Source organism: Gallinula chloropus (assembly GCF_964237585.1).
Source record: "Gallinula chloropus genome assembly, chromosome: 2".
Lineage (NCBI taxonomy): Eukaryota > Metazoa > Chordata > Aves > Gruiformes > Rallidae > Gallinula > Gallinula chloropus.
The window spans coordinates 142,047,224-142,061,348 of record NC_140086.1 but is presented as its reverse complement, the minus strand read 5'-3'; the positions used below and the strand labels follow the sequence as shown (position 1 = coordinate 142,061,348).

At 42.0% G+C, this 14,125-nt stretch overlaps 1 protein-coding gene across 1 annotated transcript in view; it reads right to left on the bottom strand.

Moving 5' to 3' along the window:
• Positions 1 to 441: 441 nt before the first annotated feature.
• Positions 442 to 14,125, bottom strand: part of LOC311188923 (macrophage mannose receptor 1-like) — a gene marked incomplete at its 3' end in the record, with an annotated part of 30,111 nt that continues 16,427 nt past the window's right edge. Inside the window, exons 21-30 of the mRNA XM_084260474.1 lie at positions 13,568 to 13,682; positions 12,089 to 12,237; positions 9,355 to 9,457; positions 8,642 to 8,874; positions 6,893 to 7,058; positions 5,707 to 5,859; positions 4,158 to 4,274; positions 2,679 to 2,846; positions 1,234 to 1,275; positions 442 to 686 (exon numbers count right to left, since the gene is read on the bottom strand). Coding sequence (XP_084116600.1) covers positions 442 to 686; positions 1,234 to 1,275; positions 2,679 to 2,846; positions 4,158 to 4,274; positions 5,707 to 5,859; positions 6,893 to 7,058; positions 8,642 to 8,874; positions 9,355 to 9,457; positions 12,089 to 12,237; positions 13,568 to 13,682 — 1,491 coding nt within the window. The remainder of the gene's footprint in view (positions 687 to 1,233; positions 1,276 to 2,678; positions 2,847 to 4,157; positions 4,275 to 5,706; positions 5,860 to 6,892; positions 7,059 to 8,641; positions 8,875 to 9,354; positions 9,458 to 12,088; positions 12,238 to 13,567; positions 13,683 to 14,125) is intronic.

The window sequence follows — 14,125 nt, the reverse complement described above, 5'->3', positions numbered from 1 at the left end:
GGAGGTTCCATCCAACCTGTGCAATTCTGCCAGTCTGTGCTGGAGATTGGGGTGGCATTTTCTGGACACCTCCAGATCTGGGTGTAGCTTGTGGATTGTGGTACGGCGCTTATTCTCACAGTTGCCTGTGGCAAGCACGGTTATTCTTGTGCCTGAAAGTGATGCTGGGCCCATGGAGATTGGCTGAGTGTTCACTTGCACAGTATAGCTCCAGGTCTATGTATGTGTTCAACACTCCTCCCAGACGCTACTCCACTGTTTTTTGAGCAGATCTCTAGACCTGCCTTGCACGATTGTTTGTTCTTGCTAGTACAGAAAGCAAGAAGCATCCTGTGCAAAATGAACTAGGATTTCTGTAGGAGAAAATAACTTTACCTTAAGAATCCTTGTATTCCAGTGCTTTAAATCCATTCAAAATCAGGCCCAAGATTACCCTGTTTATTAAACCGATGCCTGCTCATTTTGTTCAATGTTGGTCACAAGACAATTTGACTCATGAGTTCCTGGGTCAGCATCACCACGGTATATGGCACTGTCAAAACTGGCTGTAACTGTTTGTTGTTCATGTCTTTTCCTAATGAAGTAATAGAATGTAAGACCAATTCCTGTTAGCAGAAGGAAGATCAGTATAACAATCATCCCACCGAGAGCATTTGCAGACGAAGCAGCAGCTTCATTTTTGGATGCTGTGAAAGACAAAACAGAACAATTACTACAAGTGGACATAGGTGCTGTTGCATACAACAAACATCTCCCTAAGCAAACCAACTCAGTGAACTGTGAAAACACCTAACAACTATAGCAGCAGTTAAAATTGATGCATGTTCTGGATGAATAATGCAAAATTGGGCTCATTCTTGTCTATATTCCATTCAAAAGGACCATTATATTATATCACAGCATATCATTCACACAGCAAAATAATTATCAATAAGACATCCACATTGAGAGAAGAGCTCTCCTTTTAAACAGATTTCTAAAAAAAGAAATTAAAAACAATCATAGACTCATAGAATGGTTTGGGCTGGAAGGAACCTTAAAGATCATCAAGTTCCAACCCACTGCCATGGTCAGGCACACCCTCCACTAGACCAGGTCACCCAAAGCCCCATCCAACCTGGTCTTGCACATTTAAATGAAACTTTTCTGGCAGCAATTTTACCTGTAAATAATAAATGCCTATAAATTTATTGAAATTTCTGTTTAATGTGCTTGAAAGAAAAAAATACCTACTTTTGTTGAGAGATGAGTCATGCGTTGGCTCGACTTCAGTAACTTTAAAATTAAAATATATATATGTGTGTGTTATACATAGTATGCAAGCAACCATTTATAGATTAAATAAATACTGCATACATAATTTTAAATTTGTATTCCTATCAAATGTTAAATAATCACAGAATGGTTTGGTTTAGAAGAGGTATAAAAGACCATCTAGTTCCAGCACCCCAACATTTTTCTTTACAATTCATGTTGAATGCATCAAATATTCATGCTTAAAATATTTGTTAAAACAAACAAAAACCCCATCCTATTGTCTCACTACTTTGAACACTTTTTTTTTGATAGCAGAGACAGATGTCTCTGACAGAGTTCATGCTTCCACAGCATAAGGCTTCACACTTCACACTGAAGAAGTCAGTTTTCTACACTTGCCAAAGTGAAGAGCACATTTGCACTCTAAATCATTTAGGCTGTATTTTTATGCCACTTCCTTTCCTCCCTCAGTTGACTGGGGAGTATGATTCAGATAATTTCTTGCAGAACTCGCTGCCTGGGCCCTACAAAGCTAACGGATGAGTCCATGGGAGTTCTACACTCAGAAGACTCAATGGATTCATCATTGCATCTCTTGTATTTTGTGCAGTGATCTCTTTGCCAGTGGCAGACCTGGCCTGTTTCAAATTGCCTCACAGTTGATGTGTATACTCGCAGTCGAATCCATGTGTACATGGTGACTCACACTAGCTGCACGTGTTTTACATCCTTCATGCTCTATGAAACACTGCTGTACTGCCTGTGACACGCAGATTTCGCATGGGTGACATCCATAAGATCACAGGGCCACAAGTACCCACAAAAATGAAATGCTGTTTGGCTATCTTGATGTGTCTCCCAACACCTATGTCAGCAGAGAAATGAATTGGGCCCCACTGCAAACACTCACGTGACGCTTTCTGCTTGGCCATCCTGCAGATCCTTGCACACTTCACCGGCACCGACCCCACCAGCACCGACCCCACCGGCAGCACGTACCTTCCTTCTGCAGGAGCTCAGTGACTTTGCACTGGTGCCCTCTGCCTAGCCATCAGGAGACTGCCTGCCTTTCTTCTCAGAGCTAGTCTACCTTAGTCTATGCCTTTCTTCTCAGAGCTAGTCTATCCATGACTATGAATTTTCTCCACACTTTTACCAGGTGATAAGTTTCCTCCTATTCCCAGGTATAGCAAATGCCAAGAAATCCATGTTTTAAAACTGAGAGGAAGAAATAGTTACTCAGGTTTTTCTCCAGCATTATTTATCATTGTCCCTAACAGAGAAGTTACCTGTGGCTTTGATGCAGATCCAGATGCATCAGCATGAATGCATAAAGCATACCCAGTACATAAGCAGTTTGGCCTCATGTATCTTAACCACTATTTCTAAAATACCCCAGCGCACAGAAATTCAGAACTTACTTTTTGGGGTTTTGCAAATAAAATAATCCTCTATTGAGCAGTAACTGTCACTCCAGGTTCCACTTGACACTTCCATTGAAACACAGTGTTTCTCACTGGATCCTGTAGCCCGCCCTTTCTGCCAGTTGACATACTCTACTGGACTTCTGTCTATCCATAGCCATTCCCCTAAAAGTGAGTGAATAAAGTGAGGAGTAATTTGTAGTCAACCAGGCATCATGACATCAGATATGGAATTTATTAGTTGAATTAATTAGCAGAGGGCTCATTTCTCACTTTTTCAACAGCCAGAGATATTCAGATGGGAATGTACTAATTGCAAATGCTCACAGACAAAGTAAACTCCACTAGCCTTTGGGCAGTGATGTAAGGAAGATGTGCCTAGGCTGCCCAAGGACCTTTAGCTGATGCCTGTGCTCAGGACTTTCCTGTGCCCAGTAGCCATAAGAAAAGCAGAGAACCTGTGTGAACCACAGTTCAAGCTAGTGAATAGCTGCTTTGTTAGAGCTGGGTTAGTCAATTATCTTCAGATACTGAATCAGCTGTCTTTAACAACTCCTCCCTGCTCATCTCCTGCTGAGGTACATCAAGTAGGAATAATTGCCATCTCTGTTCCCTCAGGGTGTGGTTTCATAGCAGCATGTCCTGACATGGCTGTCCCAGTGCCACCTCTGCTGTCCCACCATCTGCAGCTGCACTTTCCCCTTACCTGTTTGCACTGCACCTAACAATGTGGCAGTCTGGTATGCCAGGTTAGGGACAGATCACTGCCTCTGTACCATTAGTTTTCAGCTAGAACAGAAGAATTTGGCTCAAAGTGCAACAAGGTGACTGCCTTTGCTGGTGGTGAGAGACAGGGACTTTGGCAGCCATGGCCAAGGCCATTCACTGCAGCCCAGTCTAGAACCTTTCTGAAGCTGTGCCGTCAAACTCTGCCCTGATACACAGGCTTCAGAAGTGCAATGATACACAAAACCAGATCAAATTTGTAGTTACAAAAAAAGCTGAAATATTTTTGGATCAAAATTTAAATTTATAAAAAAAACCCTCTGAAATTTAGATAACGTTGCTGGCAGCTCATATGAGTTGCTATCCTCTGTGTTGTTTGAAAATAAACTTCTGTTTAATGCTGTTTTGGCTTTCAATTACAATAAAAGGTTTTTCTTTAAAGACTAACACTGGTTAAATATCAAGCGACTCGTGTAAAAAAAAATGACAGGTAACACTTTAATTGGCTGCTGCAGTTCTAAGCTAAAAAATTTACAGGCCGAAATATATTCTAATTACAGTAACAATTCAAAAAAGGTAGACCTCTTGGTGGTTTATGTTTTAAGTATTTTAGCAGAAAAGCTATTAAACATTTAACATTTTATTTTTCTTTGATTATTTATTTAATATTTAGTATGTTAGTGTTGTTTAGCATTCTCTCTGTTTATTCAGTATTTATTTCCATCACAGGATGCATAGTGAAATAATTACCTTCAACATTGCTGAACATTCCTATCCAAACATTAGCGAAGTCAAATGCAAGTGGAGACAAATAAATTAAGAGAAAGTTCATTTCAGCTGAGTCTTCTATAGAAACCAGAGAAGCACCTAAAACAAATCAATCAAGTATTAAAATGTAATTTCAGCAAGATTTTCCATTAGAAATTAATTGTCTGTCGCAGTTTTGCGTAGCTGGGTGCTGGGAGAGAATGCGGGCTGCAGAAAATGGCTGCTGAAAGAAGCAGCTAGAAGCTCTCTGCAGGCCCCAGAGAGTAAACATTGGCTGATTCAAGGCCAGAGTTGCTGCTGACCAAGGCCAAGACAATTGGTGATGGTCACAGTGCCTCTGGGAATGACATATAGGAGAAATAAAACCACAAGCAGCTGCATTTTGCCACTGGAGAAGGGAGTGAGAAGATGTAACGAGCTGTGCAGACACCAAGGCTAGGGAATGGCGGGAGGAGGCGCCCCAGGTGCCGGAGAAAATGATGCCCCTGCAGCCCGTGGAGAAACCCATGGTGGAGAGGGTGTCTTCCCACAGCCCATGGAAAAGGCTGAGACCCCACCTGTAGCCTGTGGAGAGGCCCCATGCTGGAGCAGGTGGAGACATACAGGAGATGCTGTAACCTGTGTTGGAGCAAACCTCTGCCAGCACTTGCAGCCCATGGAGAGAGACAGAGACACAGAGATGAGCAAGGAAGAGATTTGCGCTGGAACAGGTTTGCTGGGGGGAGGCTTGTGACCCCATGGAGGACTGGGACTGAGAGACATTGTGATTTATTACTGCCCACCATAACAGTGACCCACGCCGGGGCTGCTGGTGAAGAGCTGAAGCCCTGTGGGAAAGGACTCATGTTGGAGAAGATTGTGAAGGACTGTCTCCCGTGGGCATGACCTCACAGTGCAGCAGGGGAAGGGTTTATGGAATGAATGCCCCCCACCCCGGCCAAGAAGGAAACCAACTTGCAAGGAACTGACCAAAGCCCTCATTTTCCCATTCCCTGCCCCTCCCCATGCCACAATGGAGGGGAAGAAGGGAGTGAAATCATGACTCAAGTGAAGGCTGCTAAGAAGGGACAAGTGGGGGAAGGTGCTGTAAGATCTGGTCGCGCTTCTTTAGGATCTGGTCAAGCTTCTCATTATCCGACTCTGGTTTCCCTGTGTGTGCAGTGTAGTGTAATAAATTAGATAGTTTTCTTTACTTCACTCTCTGTTGAGTCTGTTTTGCCCTCGACATTGATTATGGGATGATCTCTCCCTGTCCTTATCTTGACTCCTAAGCCTCTCAATATGTATTTTCTCCCTTGTCCAACTGAAAAGGGGAGTGATAGGAGTGATAGGCCAACTTTGGCAGGCAGCCAGGCCTAAACCACCACATTATCACACTAAATAATCATGACATGTTTTCTGGTCAGCCTTTTCACATAGAAGAAAAGCTTGAAAATAAATTTAGTAGCTGTAAATTATTATTTATATACTTACACATCTATGAAAAATAACACAGAAACAGCCTACAAACTATACAAACAAAGGCATTTACCCATCTGATTACACTTCAGGGAAGCATCAGACCAGGTTTCCTCAGAAGTGGTGTGAACATAGTAGCAATGACCACGGAAGGGAATCCACGATATACCACGCTTTGGTTCAGGACACTTTCCAGGAAGCTCTGGTGGTTCAGTGGGGATTAACTCTATTAAGGAGACACATGGGCTTCAGTACAGTCTTAAAAGCCAAGGGAAGCATTCTCCTACACCACACATCAGCCCTACCAACTTGACCCTTATTCCAGTAAAAGGAATATCCCATAGACTTAACTAATGATAAAAGATTGGACGAATCATGGTAACCTAGTAATTAACTATACTGGTTGGAGCACTGTTCCTCCAATCTGCCAGAGAAGGCTTACACCCATTCTACTGCAATTGTCTTCAGCAAGGCAATTTTTAATTAAAACTTGTGAAAGGGAATGAGGAATGGGTAAGTATACATAAAGTATCTTGACAGCACCACCACAAGCTAATAACTTTTGTCCAACGAGTTTGTTGCAAGGTTGGTCAGCGAAGCTGCCTGTACCTGCCCTTGTACACACAGCCTAAACTAGAAGGCAAAAATAGAATTCATAGCCTAATGCACTGCATTTCCTGATTAAAGCCAAAGCAGAGCTTAAATGAATATAAAATTTGCTTTGAAGTATGGCACAGAGATCATAAATTTCAAAAATAATTTAAAATCTATTTGAAAATTAGGTGCAGTATTTGAGCCTTAAAGTATCACAGTAGAAGCTTCCCAGGATCTTACACTTTAACAGAAATAAATTAATAGATTTGGCTACTACAATGACAGAATTTTCTTATCTCCCAATATTAGAAAAGATACTTTTACATGTAAAAATATATCAATAATGTATTTATAGTCAGGCTAAATTTGATCAATTCTGCAATTCCTCACACTCAAGCATGCAGGATAGGTCTATTGTCTGTAGCATGAAATGTTGCAGTTGTCTTCTTGACATGCATGTGTTGACTGGCCTGTGAAATGAAATGTCTGGAAATCACTCAAGACAGGCTGGATATGGTAGTTCTTCCTTAACAAAAGCAATAGTTTACCACAAGGCTTACACCATCTATCACAACCTTTGCATATGTGGTAAAAGCTCAATTCAAATAAAGCCATGAATTTGAATCCCAGCCTCTCTAATCACATTTCTCCCATTCACAACTTACCATTGGATTGTTTACAGAGAGAAAAAAATGTTTCATTGCAAGATGCTGTCTTCCAAAAACCATCTAAATCTAGATAGACACAGGCTGTGTTCTTTTCTGGTTCTCCTCTAGCCCAGTTATAATACCTGTTCATCCTCCTATCTGACCACATGTAATGGCCACGAGTCTAAAAGCAAATGACAATAAAGATTATGTCACAGCAATTAAAATGAAAGAACACACCTGAGGGTATTTTAAACATAGAAAACATCAGAATCACTTTCTCACACAAAATTAGTTCATCCTCTATCATGAACACCTAACAGTGTGGCCCAGCCTTCCCTTCTCCATAGCAGTAAGAGCAGAGGTCCTAAAGATGTTCATGCAATATACAACGTACATTATTCAATTCACATCAACTGTCTTGTGCAGCAGTAGGGCAAAGGGCTTTGAGTTAACAAATGTGAATATACAGTATAAAGTTGTATCAGGGGGGTCCATATATACACATTGACCAAATAAAGATTGCAGAGAAACTATTGTTAGCACCCCACCAACACAGCCTCCTCTCTATATATTTATAAAGTAAACAGAAAAAGCAAAAGTTCTACTTGAGGGAGGAATACAATACTGTGACTTTTTCATGGGGCACACACCACAGGCCTCTTCCACCCATGCCAACAGGGCTTGTGGTAGGTTTCTATTTCTTGTAGGAAGAGCTGCTAGAGACAAGGTGAGTATGTATTTTTTCAGTGAACTTCATCACTATTTCCAGAGGATGACCAACACTCGTCACAGCCACGGCTACGGTCACCCCATGCTGTGCACCCCAGCCCCTTCTTCCTGGGATCTTTGAAGGCAGGATCCTATCCAGTACTTTGTGCCAGTTCCTTTACTGTCCCTTTTTTCTACTGAAGTCCTTGTCCATGTTTCATCACAGATTCCTGTCTAATCCTGTTTTCCCAGTGTCTGCTCTGAAATATGACTCTGGTTCCTCTCACCTCAACATCTGTGCCCTCTTCCAGTCCGTGTCCCACCAAGCTCTGGATATCCCTCTCTTCTTTTGATTTCCACAATATTCAGCTGCATCATCTTTTTTTCACGTTCTTTTTAGATGTGTCTAGTAGATGCTTCCCCTATCAGACCTCTCCACTCTTCGTTGAATGAGTTTGTTGTCAGATTTTTTGCAAGACACTGGCTTCAGCTCCAAAAATCAGCCTAAGGTGTTTGCATTGCCAGAGCCTGCTCCTGCCTCTGTGCTGAACCTTGTCATTTCCCCTACTGCCCAGCACAAGCTCTTCTAGCGCTAGGCTCTAAATTAAAACAAGGCTTAAAATAGCCTTATGAAGAAAGAACTATTTTTAAGGCAGGTTTCTATGGTGTGCTCCTTAATCTCTCTTCAGAAACAGCAGTGCTCCCCCATATCACAGTATTGTAGACCATAGCATAGGAAGCAGAAATTTCATAGCCATTTTTACCACTATCTACTCCAGATACATCCTTGGTGACCTTTGAAATCTAGGCTAGGGCAGTTATCACTTGTATTATGACCAAACATTAAAAAATGTAAAACCACTGAAGTGGTGGGAAGTTATGTACCTCAGCAAGACTTTGATGCCTGCCACACATTCACAGATCTGACCAGTAGCACTCACATGGCAGAAAACTGCCCACAGCAGTAGATCCTGCCAACCGCTGAGCGAGAAATATGGATGGTCTATTCAGATCTAGGGTAGTGGTATGATTGCCACAAGCATTTGGTGGACTCACCGCGTTGCCGTTAAGACCGATCCATACAGGCTCCCCATGCTTTAATATTTGTAACCACACATGAGATTCAGCGTAAGGGTCCAAAATGCTGGCAAGTTCTGCAAACTGGTCTCTGCAGTTCTTCTGTGCTTCCTCCCAGCTCATTTTTTTGTTGATGACTGCGTAGCGGTCATCACCGTAATTGTTAAAGCCGAACATTGGAACTATGGGTTGGGAGTTTTGCAGTTTGGGGTCTGTAATGAGCAAAGTCAAACGGTTTACATTAGCTAGACTTAAAACACTGAGAGAAGATCTAGTGTACTACTGCTGCTGAATTTGCCTGAGTAAGACTGTGAAGGAAAACAAGCAGGGCAGCTTTCAAACTAAAGAAGCTTCAGTGCTTTTAAGTGTAACAGTAGAATACCAGTTTTGAGGAATTTACCCATACAAAGTACCCCACTTGATTGCCAAAAATAGTAAAATACATGCTGATCTACAGGTTTTGATTTTTTTAAATTTATTTACTGGTCTGGACCTTAAAACAAGGAAGGTTATGAGTTTTTCTCAAGAAAAGGAAGTATGTGTTTATTTTATAAAGATAGCCCACAGTACATGTGATACTGTTGGATTAATTCCAGTTAAGTAGGGCCGAATAGGGGAAAGTCACTTTTAACACCAATTTGACGTAACCATAATCAATCAGCTGTACCAACGAGCGGTGAAAGAGAACTCACCAGAATTTTTCTGGCAAATGTAGCTTTTGCTTGTTCTGCAGTCTTCATCTTTCCATTTCCCTGCATGTTCAATAGGGTTCTTCAACAAAAAGACACAGTCTTCCTTCAGGGGAGAGGAGATCAACACAAAAAAGATGTGGATGGATAGGAAATGTTCCTAATGATGCTGGATGTACAGGCTCACATATCACACACAAGCACATGCAGATGAATAATATGAAAGTCACAGTTATGAACTCATACAAACAGTGGGCAGGAGCAGTAACATGACAGCAAGCAATTACTGTCAGCCCTAGAAATGTTTGAACTTTGATGGAGGGAGTTGCAATGTGCAGCCCAGAGGCAGGAGGAAGCGTCTGGGACCATCTGTACATATGTAATCTCTGTGCATGTGCACGCACATGCGTGTGTTTGTGCATGCAGGTCTGACCCACAGGACATTTCAACTCTATTTTTGCTGTTGTGGGGAAACTCTCCTCAACACTGAAGCTGGCCTGGAGAGGTGAAATCCTCTTCCTGCCCCAATCCAGTACTAGGAACCAAATTTGTCACCTCAGTTCAGTAATGTAGAGGTATCAATCAGAAACAAACTTTGGTGAGGGAAACCTCCGCAACCATTTCCACTACAATTTGGGCCTTTTTACCTTCCTCCTCCAGCATAAGAAGAAGCTCCTTGGCTTTCTGCAGGGGGAAACAGAAGCTCTCCCAGTGTTATATCAGCCTAACCTCATGCTACCTCCAAAACCCTTAAAGGGCATTAGCCAAGGTCATGGCTGCAAGTGAAGGAAGGTCTATGTGGAACAACTTGTGCAGGAAAATGGGCATAGCCTTCTCCAGAAAGCATACACATACGCAAGGAGGGGAGGTCTGGATACTCCAAAACCCATCTCTAGCCTGAACAGCCGCAGAGGTCAGACCTCACATAACTTTTTCCTGTTTTAGCTGGACTCAAAGCAATTCAGTAAAGTTGGTAAAGTAAGCACCAGAGTACAGACGTGGTACTATCAGGTACAGTGTTCTAAATTAACCACTTTACAATTCTTGAATAACCTCCATTTTGCCTTGCAATTAAACACAAAATGTGCTAAAGGTTTCAAAGCACAAAGAGATCTTTCAGAAAGAAGCTTTGATAGATGATATAGAGGGAGAAGATTAAAAAAAAAGAAAGGAAGATCCAGGAGGATCTTGCGGAGGATTTTGTTCAATGGGTTTGCCTTAATACCTCAGTGCCAAGAAATGTAAATACACACAGTTTTTTGAGTATTTTCATCAAGTCTAAACAGCTGTTGCAGTTTTGTGAGGCTGTGCTGCTGAGACGGTTTTTGTAAGCAGTAGTTAGAGTTTTCTGGCAGCCTCAGTGTAAACTTCGGACAATTCAAGGCCAAAGTCGCAGCTAGAGATAATCATAGCACCTCTGAGAATCACATATAGGAGGAAAAAAACCTGGAAGTGGTTGCATTTTGCCACCAGAGAAGGGAGTGAGAAGATGTAACGAGCTGTGCAGACACCAGGGCCGGGAAAGGGTGAGGGAGGAGGCGCCGCAGGTGCCGGAGAGAAAGATGCCCCTTGTAGCCTGTGGAGAAACCCATGGAAAAGGCTGAAACCCCACCTGCAGCCCGTGGAGGGGCTCCATGCTGGATGGAGCAGGTGGAGACATAGAGAAGATGCTGTGACCCTACGTTGGGATAAGCCCCTGCCAGCACTTGCAGCCATGAGGAGAATTAGAGACACAGAGATGAGAGAGAGTTTTGCGTCAGAACAGGTTCGGTGGGGGAGGCTTATAATCATGTGGAGGACTGGGACTGAGAGACATTGTGATAAAGAGATAAAGCCCTGTGGGAAAGGACTCATGTTGGAGAAGTTCGTGGAGGACTGTCTCTCGTGAGTGAGACCCCATGGTGCAGCAGGGGGAGGCTGTGGAATGAATGCCTCCTCCCCACCCCCTGCCCAGCCAAGAAGGAAACCAACTTGCAAGGGACTGACTGAAGCCCCCATCTCCCAGTCCCTGCCCCCCTATGCTGCAATCGGGGGGGAGAAGGGCATGAAATCATGAGTAGAGTGAAGTCTCCTAAGAAGGGAGTGGTGGGGGGAAAGTGTTCTAAGATCTGGTTGCGTTTGTTTTAAGATCTGGTCGCACTTCTGACTCCCGTTTTCACTGTTCTTTGTAGTGTAGTGTAATAAATTGGGTAGTTTCTCTCTTCACTCTGTGTTGAGTCTGTTTTGCCCACATCGTAAATGACAGGATGATCTCTCCCTGTCCTTATTTTGACTCATGAGCCTCTTAATATATATTTTCTCCCCTGTCCAACTAAGAAGGGGAGTAATAGACTGATTTTGGTGGGCGTCAAGCCTCCAGCAAGGGCTAAACCACCACAATAGCATTCACTGTATCCCAAAATTATACAACTATTGTGATGCCATGATTTATTGGAATCTATTTGAATTTATTTGATCGGTCCTGGTAAAGCAAGGGAAATGCTCACTTGTCTGACTTTTGCATAATAGTTCCAAACATCTGTCTGGGCTCACAGCAAAAAATTCATGACAAAAGACAGAAGTTGAAAAAGTGGGTGAAGGTAGATGTCCCATATGCTTACTCTGCTTTCCAAAGCAACAAGGTCACTAAAAAATCTTCATAAATGAAACTCTGCAGAAAATACAGTTGCAGCTACATCCATTGTATTCAACTACAAAAGTTAGAATGTTTGAGTAATAACAAGGAAATAATGTTTACCTTACTAAAGTAGCTTCGGGAACTTTTTGCCCAATTTGTATAGTAAACTGGACTTCCATCTGTCCATAAATATGTGTTCTCCTCATTTATGTCATTCAGTCCAATCCAAGCATCAGCTGCCGCATTTTTCAAGAGGGACATGAGGAATGCTGAAGGAAAAAATAACAATTGCACAAGGAGGGAAACCGAATGAACTTTCCCCAAACAGTGTAGACTTTAGAGTGCCTGGAACCAGAATCACAGAATCAAGGTTGGAAAAGACCTTTTAGATCATCAAGTCCAACCATTAAACACATCCAGGGAATTTAGCTCATCCACCTCCCTGGGCAGCCTGTTCCAGGCCATGACAACTCTTTCAGTAAAAATTTTTTTTCTAATATCTAACCTGAACCTGCCCTGGCACAGCTTTGTGCCATTTCCCGATGTCTTATCTCCTGTTACTTGGCTAAAGAGACCATTGCCCACCTCTCTACCAGGATGGTTATCTCTTTTTAAATAAAGTAGTAATCTTAAGATTCGAGCCGGGGAGCAGGGGAAGTCTGGAGAAGTTTTTACAAACTCAAAGATGGACACATTTTTATACATAAAATTGCTTTCAGCATTTTGTAAGGTAATTATGTGTACACTCTTCTGTGATGTTGATCATTTGAGGAAGCAAGGAAATTATTTTGATGGTAGACTGTGCACTCCATTCTGTTCTTTGGTAGCTTCTCTGTTAACTAGATTTAATAAACTGGTTTCTAAACAGGCATAGCACAAATAAAATATTTATTAACCAAGTATATATATGCTGAGACTTCAGTTTTCAGAAGGCCAGATGCTGTTTCTCTTAGCTCCTGCCTGGACTGAATTTTCCCCAAAAGACTCTCTGACTGTTCTTTGCTCTGCTCTAGAAAAAGTGCTGATGGACTGAGCTAAGAGATGGTCCATGTGCAGCCCTCAGGACCTGAGGCATTGCATTTCCTACACAGACATGAAGCCTCACTAAAAACATGCTGAACAGCAAAACTGGCAGGCTGAGGTCTGGCAGAGCAAGGGGAACAGGGGGAAGCTGAGTCTTCTGCTGCCTGAGGATGCATTCTCCATCACATTCCCAGCATTTGGCTCAGCAGCTAGCTGCACAGTGGTTTGGTTTGGACCATATTCCCTTTGTGTTCTATTTTTAGATGTACACTTAAAAACATCAAAATATGGGCATTTTATTACATGCCAGCTCCTAATATAAAATCTTAATATTTGATCAGTATGAATCCCTTTATACATCCTATATTAGCCCCAAGCTATGATTTTAGATGTTAATCAAGACACTAAAGCCTACACAAGCATTTTTATAAAGGTGCAATTTCTCATTCAACATAACTTGAAATTAATATGGCGTAAATAACAGCATGTATTGAAGAAGCTGTAACATCTGGTTTTATCTGTTTATCAGGAATTACTTGAGGTCTCATCCAGTATCGAAACATCAGTACTTCATACCTTGTGTTTCCTTTCTTTGTATAGTAGCTAGGTTTCCTCCAAAATTAATACAATTGTTCCGTGCAGCATGCCATGTCAGTGTATCATTTTCATTAAGGCCAAATACTTCAAAACACTGAAAAAGAGAAGTGTGTCAGATCAGTAACCAGATGAAGTTTTAATTTCCAGTGAAAGTGACTCTGTTCATAACCAAAAAGATAGACTGGATATTTTAGGCAAAAAGGGAGATTAACTGGTTTAGCAATCTTTTCTAGCTTGTCTTCAGGTGTTCATGAAAGACCTATACCGGAAAACTAGCATAAAACCCAATATTTTAGCATACACATAGAAGAACGAAGGTACAACAGCTCCACACAAGGAAAGTTGCTCAGGCATCTTTGGCAACAGTAAATATTAGCAAAACTCTAAAATGAAGCCACCTTCTTGTCTGGCTCATGCGATCCCAACAGAAACTATCACTTCTATTCCAGGAACCGTATTTTTAGAGCCTTTAAATATACAAATTCAGAACATATTTTGTGATAACTGAAAACCCTGCTACAACTGAAAAAAATGGAT